This window comes from Schistosoma mansoni, chromosome 1 (genome assembly GCF_000237925.1).
Source record: "Schistosoma mansoni strain Puerto Rico chromosome 1, complete genome".
In the NCBI taxonomy this organism is placed as follows: Eukaryota; Metazoa; Platyhelminthes; class Trematoda; order Strigeidida; family Schistosomatidae; genus Schistosoma; species Schistosoma mansoni.
The window spans coordinates 19,128,601-19,143,192 of record NC_031495.1 but is presented as its reverse complement, the minus strand read 5'-3'; the positions used below and the strand labels follow the sequence as shown (position 1 = coordinate 19,143,192).

Here is a 14,592-nt window from a genome sequence, read left to right as displayed (position 1 = left end):
CTCACGAGATTCGAACCAAGGTCCTATCAGTCTCGCGAACGAGCGCTTAACCACCAGACCACTGAGTCCTGGGTTAGAATCTCGCGAGGCGGGATCGTGGATGTGCACTGCTGAGGAGTCCCTTTAATAGGATGAAAAGGACGTCTAGTGCTTCCAGGTTTTCCTTGGTGGTCTAGATTCAATTGACTCATGATCTCAACTGTATGTAGTATATGTTAATGAAATTAGTAACAGAGAACCATAATATTTAAACTGATTCCATACTATTCAAGAGATCCTATATATTGATTTTAGTAATAAAATCAATCGGGTAACGAATCAAAGATTTAATTTGAGTTAAAAAATTGTAGTGTTGCTAGTATTTGATATAGACTATTTTCATCAGTAGTCATAGGGTGACATTTAAAAATGCACTGCAAAGCAGTAAATACCAGACAATTATTTTTGTGTCGTAATTCAAGAATGCCCATCAAGCCACATCATTTTAGCATACGTATTATACAAATGTTAATTAGTTTCAAGTGTTGCCTATCACAAATAATAAAAATATAATATAGGAAATAATGTCAGAGTGAAATAAAAATTGATTCGACTTCATTCTAAAGAAGATTTATATCAATATTATTGTAAAATGAAAAAAAGAATTCCACATCATTTATCAAATAATCTTTTACAAATTCAAGTTATTTAAGTTAGAAAAATTATTGAACCAAATTATTTACGACTAATATATCGTGAATATAAATGAATGACCTTTTACTATCAATGGGTCATTTAATTAAAATAAGTTTAAATTATCCTTTATCATTCTTTGAGCTGTTTGATATACATATATAATCTATTCACATCACGAAAGATGGAATCAGTCCCTTTCTTCTGACTCTTCCAGTGTTCAAAAATGTTTCTTTTGAAATGGCCATCATTTTATTTCTAATTATTTACATGGATATGTATGTTTAAGTAGAAATCATAAGCTTACTGAGAAAGTTACTAAATCTCGAACGAATATATGAAAAATCTTTCATTTGAATTTGTTTACATTGTTAATACTTTCTAATTATGAAATCAATTGTATATATTACCATACGTTCTTTGTTGTCTCAAGTGAATCAAATTAGTGATTTAAAGTAAATTAATAAGACTATCAAGTGTACCTTGAATCCAAACATAACCGATTGAAGAATCCTGAAGAAAGTTACTCAAGACATGAAGAGATTATTTCTAATTAGTACCTTACACTCACAAAGTAAGCTAATCAGAATTCTATCATGGAACTGGAATTATAATTGAATTTAACCTTTGTCCACTTTCGGAAGAAAACTACATTATGTATGTTTACATATAAGTAAAATTACTTAGTGACCTATAACCTTCATTAGTTTGATAATTAATTATGTCATACATCAAGTTACGTTACTTTTCACATGTTAAATCGTAGTAAATTCATGATGAATTTGTATTTACCATGAAATAATTGTAGAGCATCATAATGAATTATCTTATCCGAATTAATATTTTTGACTTAATAGTAAAGTATAATTAAAGACATAGTCATATTGTGAATGTAAGACTAAGTGTTGAGAAATATGGTTTTATTTCATCATTTAAATAACATTTGATTAAATTATATTATTTTTGTAGTGGTTGTGTTGAATCTTCTCATTGACTGGAATTGATCAGTCTCTTATTGTCCCCCAAATGCTTTGGTACGGCCGAAAGCGGGGAGAGTCCGTCATTCTTCTCCAAATGCTCTCACATGGTCACGAGTATATAGCCTCTGACAGAGAAGTCCTACTCACTGCCTTCTCGTGGCATAACTGTTGTCTACGAAATTAAGAGGACAAAAAGCAAATGTCCGGTGCTTTAACCGGGTTGGTGGACACGGAAAGTCCACCTAGAAGAGTCGGAAAACCCTGATTCCAAACCAATGGTGTACATGGGCTCTAGTATCCTGAGGGAACAAATGGAGTATGAATCAATCGTTGGTCACCGGCTACCATAGGACTGCATCTCCTTACCATGTTCCTCTGCCTTTTGGATCAGACCCTTAGGTTAAAGCCTCCGAGTGTGGTCCCCTAAGAAAACCACCTGCTTCGGTATGGGCACCTGGGCAGTATCACACCCCTCACACAAATCAAATGAGATTTGTGTGGCGCATATATATCTGGTGCCGCTTTGTGCTAATATTTATGCGTTTAGATAAATAATAAATAAATTATTGGCATATGTGCATCCTGTGTAAATTGCCTCGATATTGTCTCAAGTCACCGGCATTATAAGCAGAGATGGGTGATGGCTAGAAGTGGAATCCCGGATACTTGTTTCGTCTCATTTAAGATTTGTCAGCAGGATGTACCTGCTTATTTGATAAAATTGTCTTGCAGACAACTTCCATAAGCAATGAACTTAAGATGAAAAATTGTTTATTACACTTTTCTAACTACTGAACTAGCCATTTTTCATAATTTACAATTCATGGAGTGGATAATCAAATCATTACTTGGTAACATTTAAATTTTCATGATTGGAAAAGAATAGCAATACTTTTTGTGAAAATCAACTCATTGATTGTCCATTGACTAAAATAATGATGCATCATAAATGATGAGGCGTTAATTTCTCGTAAAAAAACTTCATTTTCCAAACAATTTTATGTAACTGTAATTTATCTTATAATTTTTCGGCATGTTAATTTGATTTTTAAAAATTTTAGTAGACAGCTTATTTTTTTCATATCATTACTATTTGTATACTCTAATTAAATAATTATTCTTAATGAAATAAGTGTAAATGTGTTTTTCGTTAATGACTGACATCTTCTAAAGCACCGGTAAAAGCAATAAGTTTGTATTGATTATGTTGTGGACAGGAGCTACGCGATGAATTTTTCGGCAAGCCTTATGTTCTGTCTGATGTTTTATCAGTAATTATTACTTGGATTTTAGTAGTGATTTTCACACTTCTAAGAAGTAGTAAAGCAGTAAAGTATTGTTCCTATTATCCTTGTATCATATTTTTAAAATACTGATGATTAATGAAATTGAGCTTATTCAGATTTTCATTGAAAACTCTCAAGTTGAAAATCTGGGACATAGAAAGAGACTGTTGAAAAGACTTTTTATTTTAATCGTCGTTATTGAATCAGATTTTTGTGTCGAAGTTATCTAGCTGTCTAATCCTCAGTAAACTCTATTTCCAGTTAGTTTCAATTTGGACGGATCCGAATAACTTCACGAAGGTAGCTAAATCAACCTGAATTGCAGTCTAATTTTGCATCAATCTCAGTTATTTTCCTGGCCGAACTTCCAAGTCAGGAACTAGTTTATTCGTCAATACCTTATCCTACTCATACGACAATTAGTAACAATCTTTAACTTTGAACTTAATTTGGAAGTTACTGTGAGTTACTGTGTTGTCTGCTTCGAATCTCTTTGGGATAAGATAGTAACTAGCTGGAAATATTGGAATATGATCATGTTTCATCATATCAAATATGAATATAAACCCGTTGGTTTCAGTCCAGAAGTGACGTACTTACTAAGAGTTTTAAAGTCTTAGAAATTCATCCCATGTGAGGTCATTGTTATGTACTGATTAAAAGTTTCAAACTACATTGAAACAACTGTACATTGGTCGTTAGTATTCATTGGTTTATTGACTAATGTCAGTGCGTGATTGCTGTCAGAACCTGAGGTTACATTTTGTTTAGTTTGAATTTCATGTTTGGGATTCAGTGTTAAGTTCAGGTACATCATTTAGATAAGTTATCAGTTTATTTGCATAGTTTAATGTTTATACATGTAGTGTCATGGGTTTGTGTAGTAAATTTGAACTCCGCTTTTCTCCAGAATCCTTTTTTTCAATTTGATTGTTAGTCATTATTGATTATGTACAGTCAAACTAATTTCACCTGCTGCGATATTTTTACAAATTTAACACTTTAATCGCGACTTTTTTTATCGTAATTTAGTGAAACCAAGTGTAGTGACATTTTGCGTTTAATTTTATGGGACATGAACGGTCATGTTTATACTAACATAAAAATATGTTTAGTCATTATGTTTGTATGGATTCAAAACCATTGTGTCTCAGTGGGGAGCAAATAAAACACTTGGTATACCTGTCTAAGGATTTATTAACTATTATCTATGAAAAATCAGTATAAACAAGGAAAATCAATTTATCTCAGTAGAGGTTAATAATCTCAAACAAAGGATTAGTGTAGTGTCGCTAATTCTTGATAGGATTAGTCTTTGTAATGTGAGTTATGTTTGCTTACATAACATAATATTATCTTACAGTATATAGAATGATCAGATAGTGGTTGATGAGTTCTAGTGTTGTCAAGATTAATTCAGATTACATTCCTCTACAACAATGATATCATTTCAATTATTTAGAAGAATCATTTTCAACATATCATCTATACTCGATACGATTTGTATCCACTATCATCTTATAATGCTATTGAAAGTTATCCAGTAATTAAGAATATTGATGAATGGAAAGAAAAAGATGAAGTTAATTTTGACTATTTGTCAGCTTGATTTCTTTTATTTAATGGAATCATAAATAACCTACAACATAAGTAACATAAACAAACTGTATGTAAAGGATGTGTATTGTTTAGACAAGCTTAATGTTTTGAAGTTTTAATCATTTTACTGTTAGACTATTACACAATAAGTTATTTTAGTTGAACTAAGGAAATCATACGTAGAAAAAATATTTTAATTCCATTTGTAAACCCTGTAAAGATTTCATCACTAAGAAACATAGGGTTTGGAAAGTCTCAAATATGATTAGTATTATTATGAAATTTTAGCACACAAACATTATTCTTGAATAATCTATTGAGGTACTGGAGCTTAACTTCCCTGTTTCATGAGAAACTGAAATATATTAACAATGAATTATGATACAAATTTTAGATCTGTAGTTGGCATGTAAAACTAAACACTCTAGTCAAACAAAACTGTTTCAGTTAAGGCAAGGTTGAGGTGACAATGATCAGTTTCGTGTTGAAATCCAGGATTATCTTATAACTGTTTACAGGACAGGGACCCCTTTGTAATAAAAAAATACACTTATAGTTTGATTCTATAATATTCAGTGTCCAACTGAACCATTTTTATAATTTTGCTAAACAAATATTCCACCGACAATTCAAACCATTAAATATTTGTGACAAATCCAATGCTAATTGACACAGACTGTTTCCTTCAGATATTTATCACAAAATTACTGCATTAAACAATTAATGGAACCATATGTCTCATATTTCCAGCTCATGTAAATAATATGAATGATATACATCCATTGCAATTTAATTTACTCACTAATATGCATCTAATTATGATGCGGGCTTATTCTCTAAAAAATGTAATGCTCAGTGATCCGTGTATATATCATCCATTTAGATAAGGGAGGAAAACGTGCGGCTAATCTTTAAATTACTCACTAACAATTTCGTTTATCCTGGCGCCATGTGGTTAAACTGTAGATTAATGCCTGCTATTACTTCAGTAGGCGGTAAACAGCGTTTTGAAACTTAAGAATATCCTATATTTCTGTACAAAAAGTAACATATTATTCAAAAGTTAAGATGCTTGTTGGCAAACTTTGGAGTTAATAGTTTTTTTCTTTAGATGAGATGGTTTCTTTAGTAAATTAATATAGTTTAATATAGCCCTCTCAATGCTTTAGTGCTAATGTCATGTAACACACATACAACGGATACTGAGTAGGGTAGCTTTTTAACTTACAAGTAAAAAAATTACTAATAACTTCCGTGCATATTTTTTTGTGTTCCGATATAAGTGCGTTAGTTATATTTAAAGAGAACGTAATTGACCACAAAGACTTGATTTCTACCTGGTGGTGGTATACTGTATAATGAAGGAAGTCAAGACATATAAGAAGCTAGAAAACGGGAGAAAAGCACATATGTAGATTGTCAAATATTCAATCCATCTCCAGAATATTTATTACTAATGCTTCTGTTGTATGGATACATTATCATAATATTTTTAAACTGATTTCATGTTTGACTTGATTTAAGTTGAACACTAAATTTTATGTGGTTTGTTAACCTCATATTTTTAGTTTAATGAATAAAGGATTTCCTGTTAACCAACATGATTTACGACACTAAAAAATAGATCACGCTAAATTACTAGTTTTTTAAAAGATTATTAAAATAATCTACTGGAATACTTTTAGGAATTTATGATTAAACTTACTGAGAGCGGTGATTAGAACATTAACTGGTTTTCGGCGGAAATCTATCTACACCATCTAACACGATGCACTTATTCTCATTTTTCGTGTTTAAAAGCTCCTCTTTGTCAGTGAACATATAAAGTCTGAAACCACAATAACTACATCTCCTTTCTGGAAATCTTGATGTTCGACTAACCATTTTTGACATTTTTGTAGGGACGGTAAATATTCTCTTGGCCACCTTTTCCAAAACATATCAGCTAGATGATTGACCTTCTCTCAACGTTTGGCATACTTATTTCTAATGCTACCTCCTTGAACTATTCCTTCACATTCTCTCAATAACAACAAACTATTTGGGGACATGGCTAGTTTATCGTTAGAGTCTTGGACAACTGGGTTTAAAGGTCGATCGTTTAATATCCCTTCAACTTCGACCAAACAAGTGAGTAAGGTCTCGTCAGTCGAAGTCTTTTCTTTGGTGATCAATAACAACAGTCGGCGTATAGATCTAATCATCTTTTCCCATACTCCACCTCTGTGGCTGGAATAGAGTTATATATATATATATATATATATATATATATATATATATATATATATAGTTCCTATATGGATTATGGCGACCATGTATCTTGTCATTATTATCGATAAATCTATTTGTTCTTTCTGGATTATGTAATAATACTTCGAAAGTTACTTCTCCATTGTCTACGGTAAAGTCCTGTATGGATCCATAACACATAAATTTCAAATCGTGTTCATTTTTAAAGCAGGTTAAACAAAATTAACTAAACTATATTTCGGTTTACTCGATATCTGATATTCGCCTTAGGAAACATTGGATAAACAGAGCAAATGAGTTCGAAAAAAGTATAAAAAATGAATTATTTTATTTATTCTATCAAAACATGTACAGAAATGTACGTTAGTTAATAAACATTTCGGCATTTTGCTTTAGAAAAAAACTTATTTCAAAGTCGAAACGTTGTAAACTTACATGTATATCCACCTAAGGTCTCAGAACAAAATAAAATACCCGTGTTTTTGTAATCAGTTGTCAAAACTATTGATTGGTTAGAGAAAACTATTGTTCAATTAAATCCCATGATTTTGGAGGAAATATGGTTGTTGCATACAAATATATGAAATTAGGACGATTAAGTGAATTGTTCATCTACGAAACCGTTTTTATACGACATATTTATACTTTATTATACTCCCTTTACAAACTGCTATTAGAAGTATTATTATTATTTTTATACAGAACAAAACATCAGTCAAGCAGCTTAATATAAGTAGTTAGAAAAGTGTCTGACACTATACATAACTTGAAACTCACATTTATCATCAAGTATGAATGTCAACTTGAGTTTTTATATACCTAATTTATTTTTTAGCCCAGTGAATCATCATATTTTATTATTAAAATCAGATTTCCGGACCGATTCTCCTTACTAAATTATAACATTAAATTTATAGATGTAATGTATACATTTGTAAGATTATACACAGAACTATTTTAGTGACGAATAATATCAATCATACAACGACAATTAGTTGAAGAAGATGAAAAGTTGTTTGACATATTACTTACTTAAATGGTTTACTTGTGAGCAAGATACACTAATCTCTGTTGTTTCTCGAAAAATATGTAAGTGATTTAACTGAAATCAGTTCAAATGACACATCACCTACTTAAGAGTTAACCACTACTTTTTGACCTACGTTTCAAACCCAGTTAGTTTTACAGAGAATGATCATTTTGCGTATCTTTGCATTTGTAAAAAGTCATCTTCACTCTCTGATGCTACCACAAACCGTGTACTGTTATTTCAAAGCATTTTAAATGTTCTCAGTAAGTATGCTTTACTCATAAGCCCCCTGATAGTTTACATTAAAATTTGAAGTTGCAGAATAACTTTAGAGATTCCGTCTTAAAATAAACTGGTTCAAAAATGTAGAATAAGTTGACCTACGTTTCTCATCCTGTATACACGACACTGTTAATCCCTATTTTCTGCATCATATTAAGTAAGTTAATTCTCCTTTATAAACTAATGACTTTCATTATTGATTATTATTCATGAGTTTTGATAGTTTGAGTCAAATTTACATTACCTAATAATTAAAGCAGACGCCGTAATGAGTGTTGAATTATTGCTATGGGTGATAATGTACATGTTTTGCTTAGATATTCTGTGTATCGGTTAGAAAATAATTTACCTCGATGATATTTTGAGTGTTGTAAAATTTATACACTTATTTCTTCCAGATTTCAGTTTATGTGAGCGCTAATATACACTCATGTAAACAGTGTTGACTGTCAAACGTATTGTTTATTATAATTGCTTTTTTCAACTAAAATAATGTCTTTCTGTGAATAAATGAGTAACTTCCATATATTATCCCTTTCTTTTCAGCCACGAGATATCATTGAACCTCCATGGTTTCCTGCTATATCATCTCCTGAACCACGCAAATTACGTATTATTGGGCTGATACCCGAACAGCATTCAGGTCTTTTGAACAATGATAGATCTTATGAGTTTTCACTAAGCACACATTCAGTCGGCCGACTTGTTGACCTAACACGTTCTGTATTTTGTAGACCATCTACAACACGTGGACTAAGTGATACCCTAGTGGATGTTATCATTTCATCAAGCCCGGCTTGTTCAATTTCTATGAGACAAGCTCCATCAGAAATCGAAAATATTAGCCCACCTTTTAATGATGGGTTCTTACGTGACCTAAAGCTTAGCATGCTTACCAAAGTTTCTGGAGGATTTGGGATGCGTACTGGCTGGAATGATCAACTAGTACTAGCCTTGCCATCTTCTGTTGAACAAACTTATCGCATTCCTATTGTACCAAGTATATACGGTCCTATCTCACTTGATACACATTGGCCGTGGAGAGACTGGCGTGGACCAACTGTCAGACGTTGGATGTTGGAAGGATTTCAAATACATACGACCAAAAGATTACTTAGAAAAATCACCTCCTGGAAAATTCCTCAGAATTCTGCATTAAATAGTAACAATCCTGTAATCCATCCTCAAACAGAAAATGAGTAAGTCGTTTTTTTCTTATCTTAATTGCTCTGATAATCAAACTCATGCACTATGTAATGCTTCCTCAAAAATTATATATTCACGCTACAAATGTATGAAAGGCTCTTTAATACTACAAAATGTCCTAAAGCTTGGATTCTGTACATACTTGAGGCAAAATGGATCTTACAAATCAACCTGGTAATATTCACTACAAAAGCAAAACAATGTTTTATGTGTAAGCATTCAGTAATTTAACTACGCTACATAGCATGATTGGAATGGATGATGATCATTAAAAACTATATTTAGACGGATTGATGACGGAGATTCGTAAAATCTGAAGACAGTTTGATTATAGACAAACCATCTTTATGGGAGGATCACAATGAAAAGTTTTTTCAACTGATACCGGTCTATGATAAAATCTTTTTTTAAAGATATTACTTAGTAATTTCGAATTTATTAGTAATTTCTTTCAATACAGCTATGTTGGTTAACATACATAACTCTTACTAAATTAAATAATTCAGTAAAAGGATATTGAAAGTGAGGGTGATGGCTTAAGAATGCTAGAGGCTAATCCCATAGTAATATGGGAGATTGGATGTGTTACTTTTGTATACGCAGCTCTGACTTTCCTAAATATACGATTAAGGCTTTATTGATGTTAGTAATTATTTTGAAGATTAGATCTTTTGATTCTTTCTAACAAATTTTAGTGGATATACATTTTCGGTAACCGTTCTTATGGGATCCGATTTTACGTCTTCATCACACAAATTCGATGAATTAGCAGTCACAGTGTCATGATCAAATACTTAAGCTGGACCGCCATTCAAAACCTTGAAGCATTGGACGACCGTTTCATTCTAGCACGCGTCCACGATTTCGCACGCAGGATCGATGGAAGCTAGACTTTAGAAGCGTCGGATGCTGGCTCAGTGGTCTGGAGGTCAAGCGTTCGCGCGCAAGACCGAAAGTCCTGTATTCGAATACGGCGTGCGGGATCGTGAACGCACACTGCTGAGGATTCCGTACTAGGACGAAACAGACGTCTAATGCTTCCAGGTTGTCAATGGCGGTCCAACTTTTATTGACTCATTTATTCAACTATTAAAACTACTACAATCTCCACAAACCTCATTCTAATCGTAAGTAATTAAACCTCTCAAATGGTGTATAATTGGTCCAATGTTCAGTCTATCCAAGAGGATTGAAACACATCATTCAGTTTGTTTGAAAAGTCTTATAACCGCGCACTTTGGGAACACAGATTACCTGAAAAAAAGAAACCTAAAATTTACATTTCTGTACAAGGAAAATAAAAACCCATTGAAGACAGTAAATTCTAATCCCTTTAGCATTTCTACACCATTTTTGATATATTTAGAGAATTCAAAACTGTGTATACAGAGTTAAAACATTCGGTTTTTTCCTATGATCTTAACCTCATTTTTTGAAAACCACTAAGATAACACTTTTCTCTATTAACCCTTTGCCTTACACTGACTTATTTCTCTCTCTCGATGATTTTTTTTTGATTACATTTTATTCATTTCAACATTCTTTGCGATAATGCCAGGTAAACTTTTTTATGCAATTATCCTTTTTCATCTTCCATGAAATTCACCATGAATACTTAGGATCTTAATGGGCATAACACTTTTTTATACATTAGCTACTATACTCAGAAAATTATTGTTATTTACATAGTTGTCGTTTCAGGAAAACGTTAGTATTTCTTGTGTGCAGTTTCGGAAATGCATTCACTGATAAGAAAACTCTTCAGTGAACCACGTATTTTGTGTATTATGTGCATACCTTCTACTCTGAGAACCTGGATCCGTCATTCTTAGTAAACATATGTTTAAGATTTCATTCCTTGAAGCGTCCAATTGTACACAGAATATTAACAAATTTATAGCTTAGTTATTTATTAACGAAATAAAAATTTAATTTGTCTGTTTTACTTCAGCAATGACTATGACATAACAACATCTAAAAGGATAATAATAACAAAATACTACAAAATGAATAATACACAATTTAGATAAGTAATACAAATTTAAAACCAGTAGGTGCTCCATAACGTAACAGATAAAAATCAGTCCATTAATCAGAATTAATTTAAAAAATTACAAACATAGTTTTATAAATTGCCACCTTATTGATTGTGATTATCTTTCTTTATAAATAACGTACAAATGTAGAAAGCTTTGTTGAATATACTATTATAAATAATTTATCATTCACTTTATTATCTGAAGTCAGGAAGTTTTCGAGATATTCAGATTTTATTAAAATGTAAATGTTAGCAAACACACTACTAAAGGATTGGAGAGACTTGACAATGGTCACCATTAAGGAGACAATCAATCAATAATAGATCAGTCTGGCTAGAGGTCAGTTATGACCCTAACAGATTAGCAGTAGAGTCGTAGACTAAGAAGCTGGGTGGCGCGAGCTCAAACTCTACGAGAAGCATAAATGTCCACAAGATAGGAAGTGTTCCTGTTGACGAATGTTAAGTAATACAAAACGTAGGTCTAGGGTTTTCGGTTGACTACATTCAAATACGTAACAACTGATAATGGTGTGCGAGATGCCGAGTTACTTAGTGTGGTGTTCACATTACAACTTAATCGACAGAATTTATTCGACCTAAAGGGACTAAACGAACATGACATTGATCCCTTCTCAGCAATCAATCATTTATACGACACAAATAATCATTTAGTGTACAAAATTAAGCAAAATTTCCAAGTAATTTTATTATTTACATGACGAATTGTTTAACTAAGTTAACTGAACTGTAATGAAAACATTTCTAGCAAAATTAATTTTAGTTCATCAGTACTTAAAAGGACATTATCAAATGAAGAAAAGGTTTGACCAATACTACAGACAATCAGTAAAAACTTTCAACTAAGTTTTCATTTGAACATGTATTCACCAGCAAAATTAACCTGTAATCACATAGAAAATTGATGTTCTCTATAATAATTAAAAATGTGCCATACTGATCACACTTTGAGACATTTGTATTGGAATTAATAAAGAGTCATGTATTATGTGTAAGATTAAGTTTATATGTATATAGTTTCACTGTTTTTTGTGTAGCTGACATAATCTAAAAACATAAATTTTACGCACACCATTTTTTGCAACTAAATAAAAATGAGCAAAAATGGATGATGGCTAGCAGTGATATCCAGGACACACACTTCGTACAACTTGGGACTCATCAGCTGGATGTACCTGCATCCCAGAATTGATGTTACTCGGTTCAAGTCCTGGAGTGAATATCAACCCTGGGACGTAATTACATCCAGCTGACGAGTCTTAGATGGGACGAAGCGCGTGTTCTGGACTACACTGATGGCCACCATCCATCTTGGAATATAATGCTTGTGACTTAAGTCAATATCAAGACATTCCGCACAATATGTACATATGCCAACAATAGAATGATCAATCGCGGTCCTAAACCTTCCTTATGTTGAGTATTATATAACCAACTGTCCTATTCAAGAAGTTTATGTAAATGGTCAGTTTTCAGTGTGTTAGGAAAAAGTTCTTATAAACAGAATTTTCGCAAACAATATTCTTGAAAGTTAGATTTCTTTTTGATCACTCACTGTCTGTTTTGCTATTAAATATCTTTCAAAACGAGAGAAAATTCAAGATTACGTCTTTCGATAAAAAATTACTATATGTTAGTAGGTAAATGTCAAAACGAAAGATTATACAATACAGTTTTTATCCTCCTGTCGAAGACATTTACTCGTTTAAAAACTTACCTTGTATTTATTAGCATTTGTAATGATATTTTCACGATAAATCTATCTCCACGGATAATTTCTGTTTTAGAGAGAAACTGCTATACTTTTAATAAACATTTATTCAAATTATCAGAAGGGGGTTTTGTTGAGATTTTAGTAATTTTATATAGTACACAGAGCACATTCGATAACAATAAATATTATCTTATAGTTGAATTCACGAGTCAATTGAAGCTAGACCACCATGGGAAACCTGGAAGCACTGGACGGCCGTTTCGTCCTATTATGAGACTTTTCAACAGTGCGCATCCACGATCTTGCCTCGCGAGATTCGAACCCTGGACCTACCAGTTGTTATTAATTATGTTATCTCTTTTTTTGGGCTGATAACTTCATATTATTATTAATTAAATCTACTGAAAATTTTTAAAGTTAAGCATGAAAAGCAATTTTTAGACTAGCTAGAAATCATCAATTAATGTATTTACAATTGATTGTCGAAAAGAAATTTATATAAAATGTAGACATTTCAATGAAGTAAATTTTCATTCCAACGATATCATTTACTTGTATAATTGTATTCATGAATATTTTTTTTTCAAATATTTTGGTCTATGATAGAAGTAGAGAGTCATCAGTACCTTGGTTGATAATTCAATAGTTATATATATATCATAGACCAGTGAATGTGAAAAGTAACCATAAATACGGTCATACAGATACAGCAAACAATATCATCGAAAAAAATTTCTTCACTAAAATGTCTTCAGTTTGTTTGATGACTCAATCAATGGGTTAATTTTATTATCTAAATTATATAAGAAAAGATTTAATTATCAATGAACGGTTAACTTTCCTATATCAATCTTTTGATCATATCAGCGATGCGAAATAATTTCAGTTGTTATATTTTATCATGATCTTTGTCAGTACGAGTATCAGTTAATTGATTGTGTTGGTCTTCATGTTTTTCTGCTATTGCTTTTATCAATATTCTTATCTGAACAATTACTTCAATAATACACTTGATCAAAATACAAAATATTCATTCTATTGTTTATCTTATATTAAAAAAATTTCAACGTGTATATTAAAATTACGTGTTTTAATTAAAAGTTTTATATCAGAATGTTCATATTTTATATTCGAAATTCAAAAGGTAAATTAATTTCCATAGTTGAAATCATGAGTCGATTTAAGCTAGATCACCATGGAAAATCTGGAAGCACTGGACGGTCGTTTCTTCCTATTATGAGACTTTTCAGCAGTGCGCATCAACGATCCCGCCTCGCGAGATTCGAACCCAGGACCAACCGGTCTCGCACCAGAGCACTTAACTGATAGACCACTGGGCCGTCCGGCATCCAACGGTGTTAATGTCTAACTTCAACCAATCCACGAAATCTGAGCAACCGTTCACCAATTGTGTTCCGTGAGTTGATATCTCTACAACAGACGTGGTTGTACTCCACTGGTCACTGCTTCCCACTAGAACCTCAGGAGATATCTCTTGAAGTCAGTCACAAGTG

At 32.1% G+C, this 14,592-nt stretch overlaps 1 protein-coding gene across 1 annotated transcript in view; it reads left to right on the top strand.

Annotated features, from left to right (window-relative positions):
- The window catches only part of Smp_129840 (hypothetical protein), a gene marked incomplete at both ends in the record, with an annotated part of 94,541 nt that overhangs the window by 60,983 nt on the left and 18,966 nt on the right, over positions 1-14,592 (top strand). The window contains one exon of the mRNA XM_018793548.1: positions 8,646-9,298. Coding sequence (XP_018648049.1) covers positions 8,646-9,298 — 653 coding nt within the window. The remainder of the gene's footprint in view (positions 1-8,645; positions 9,299-14,592) is intronic.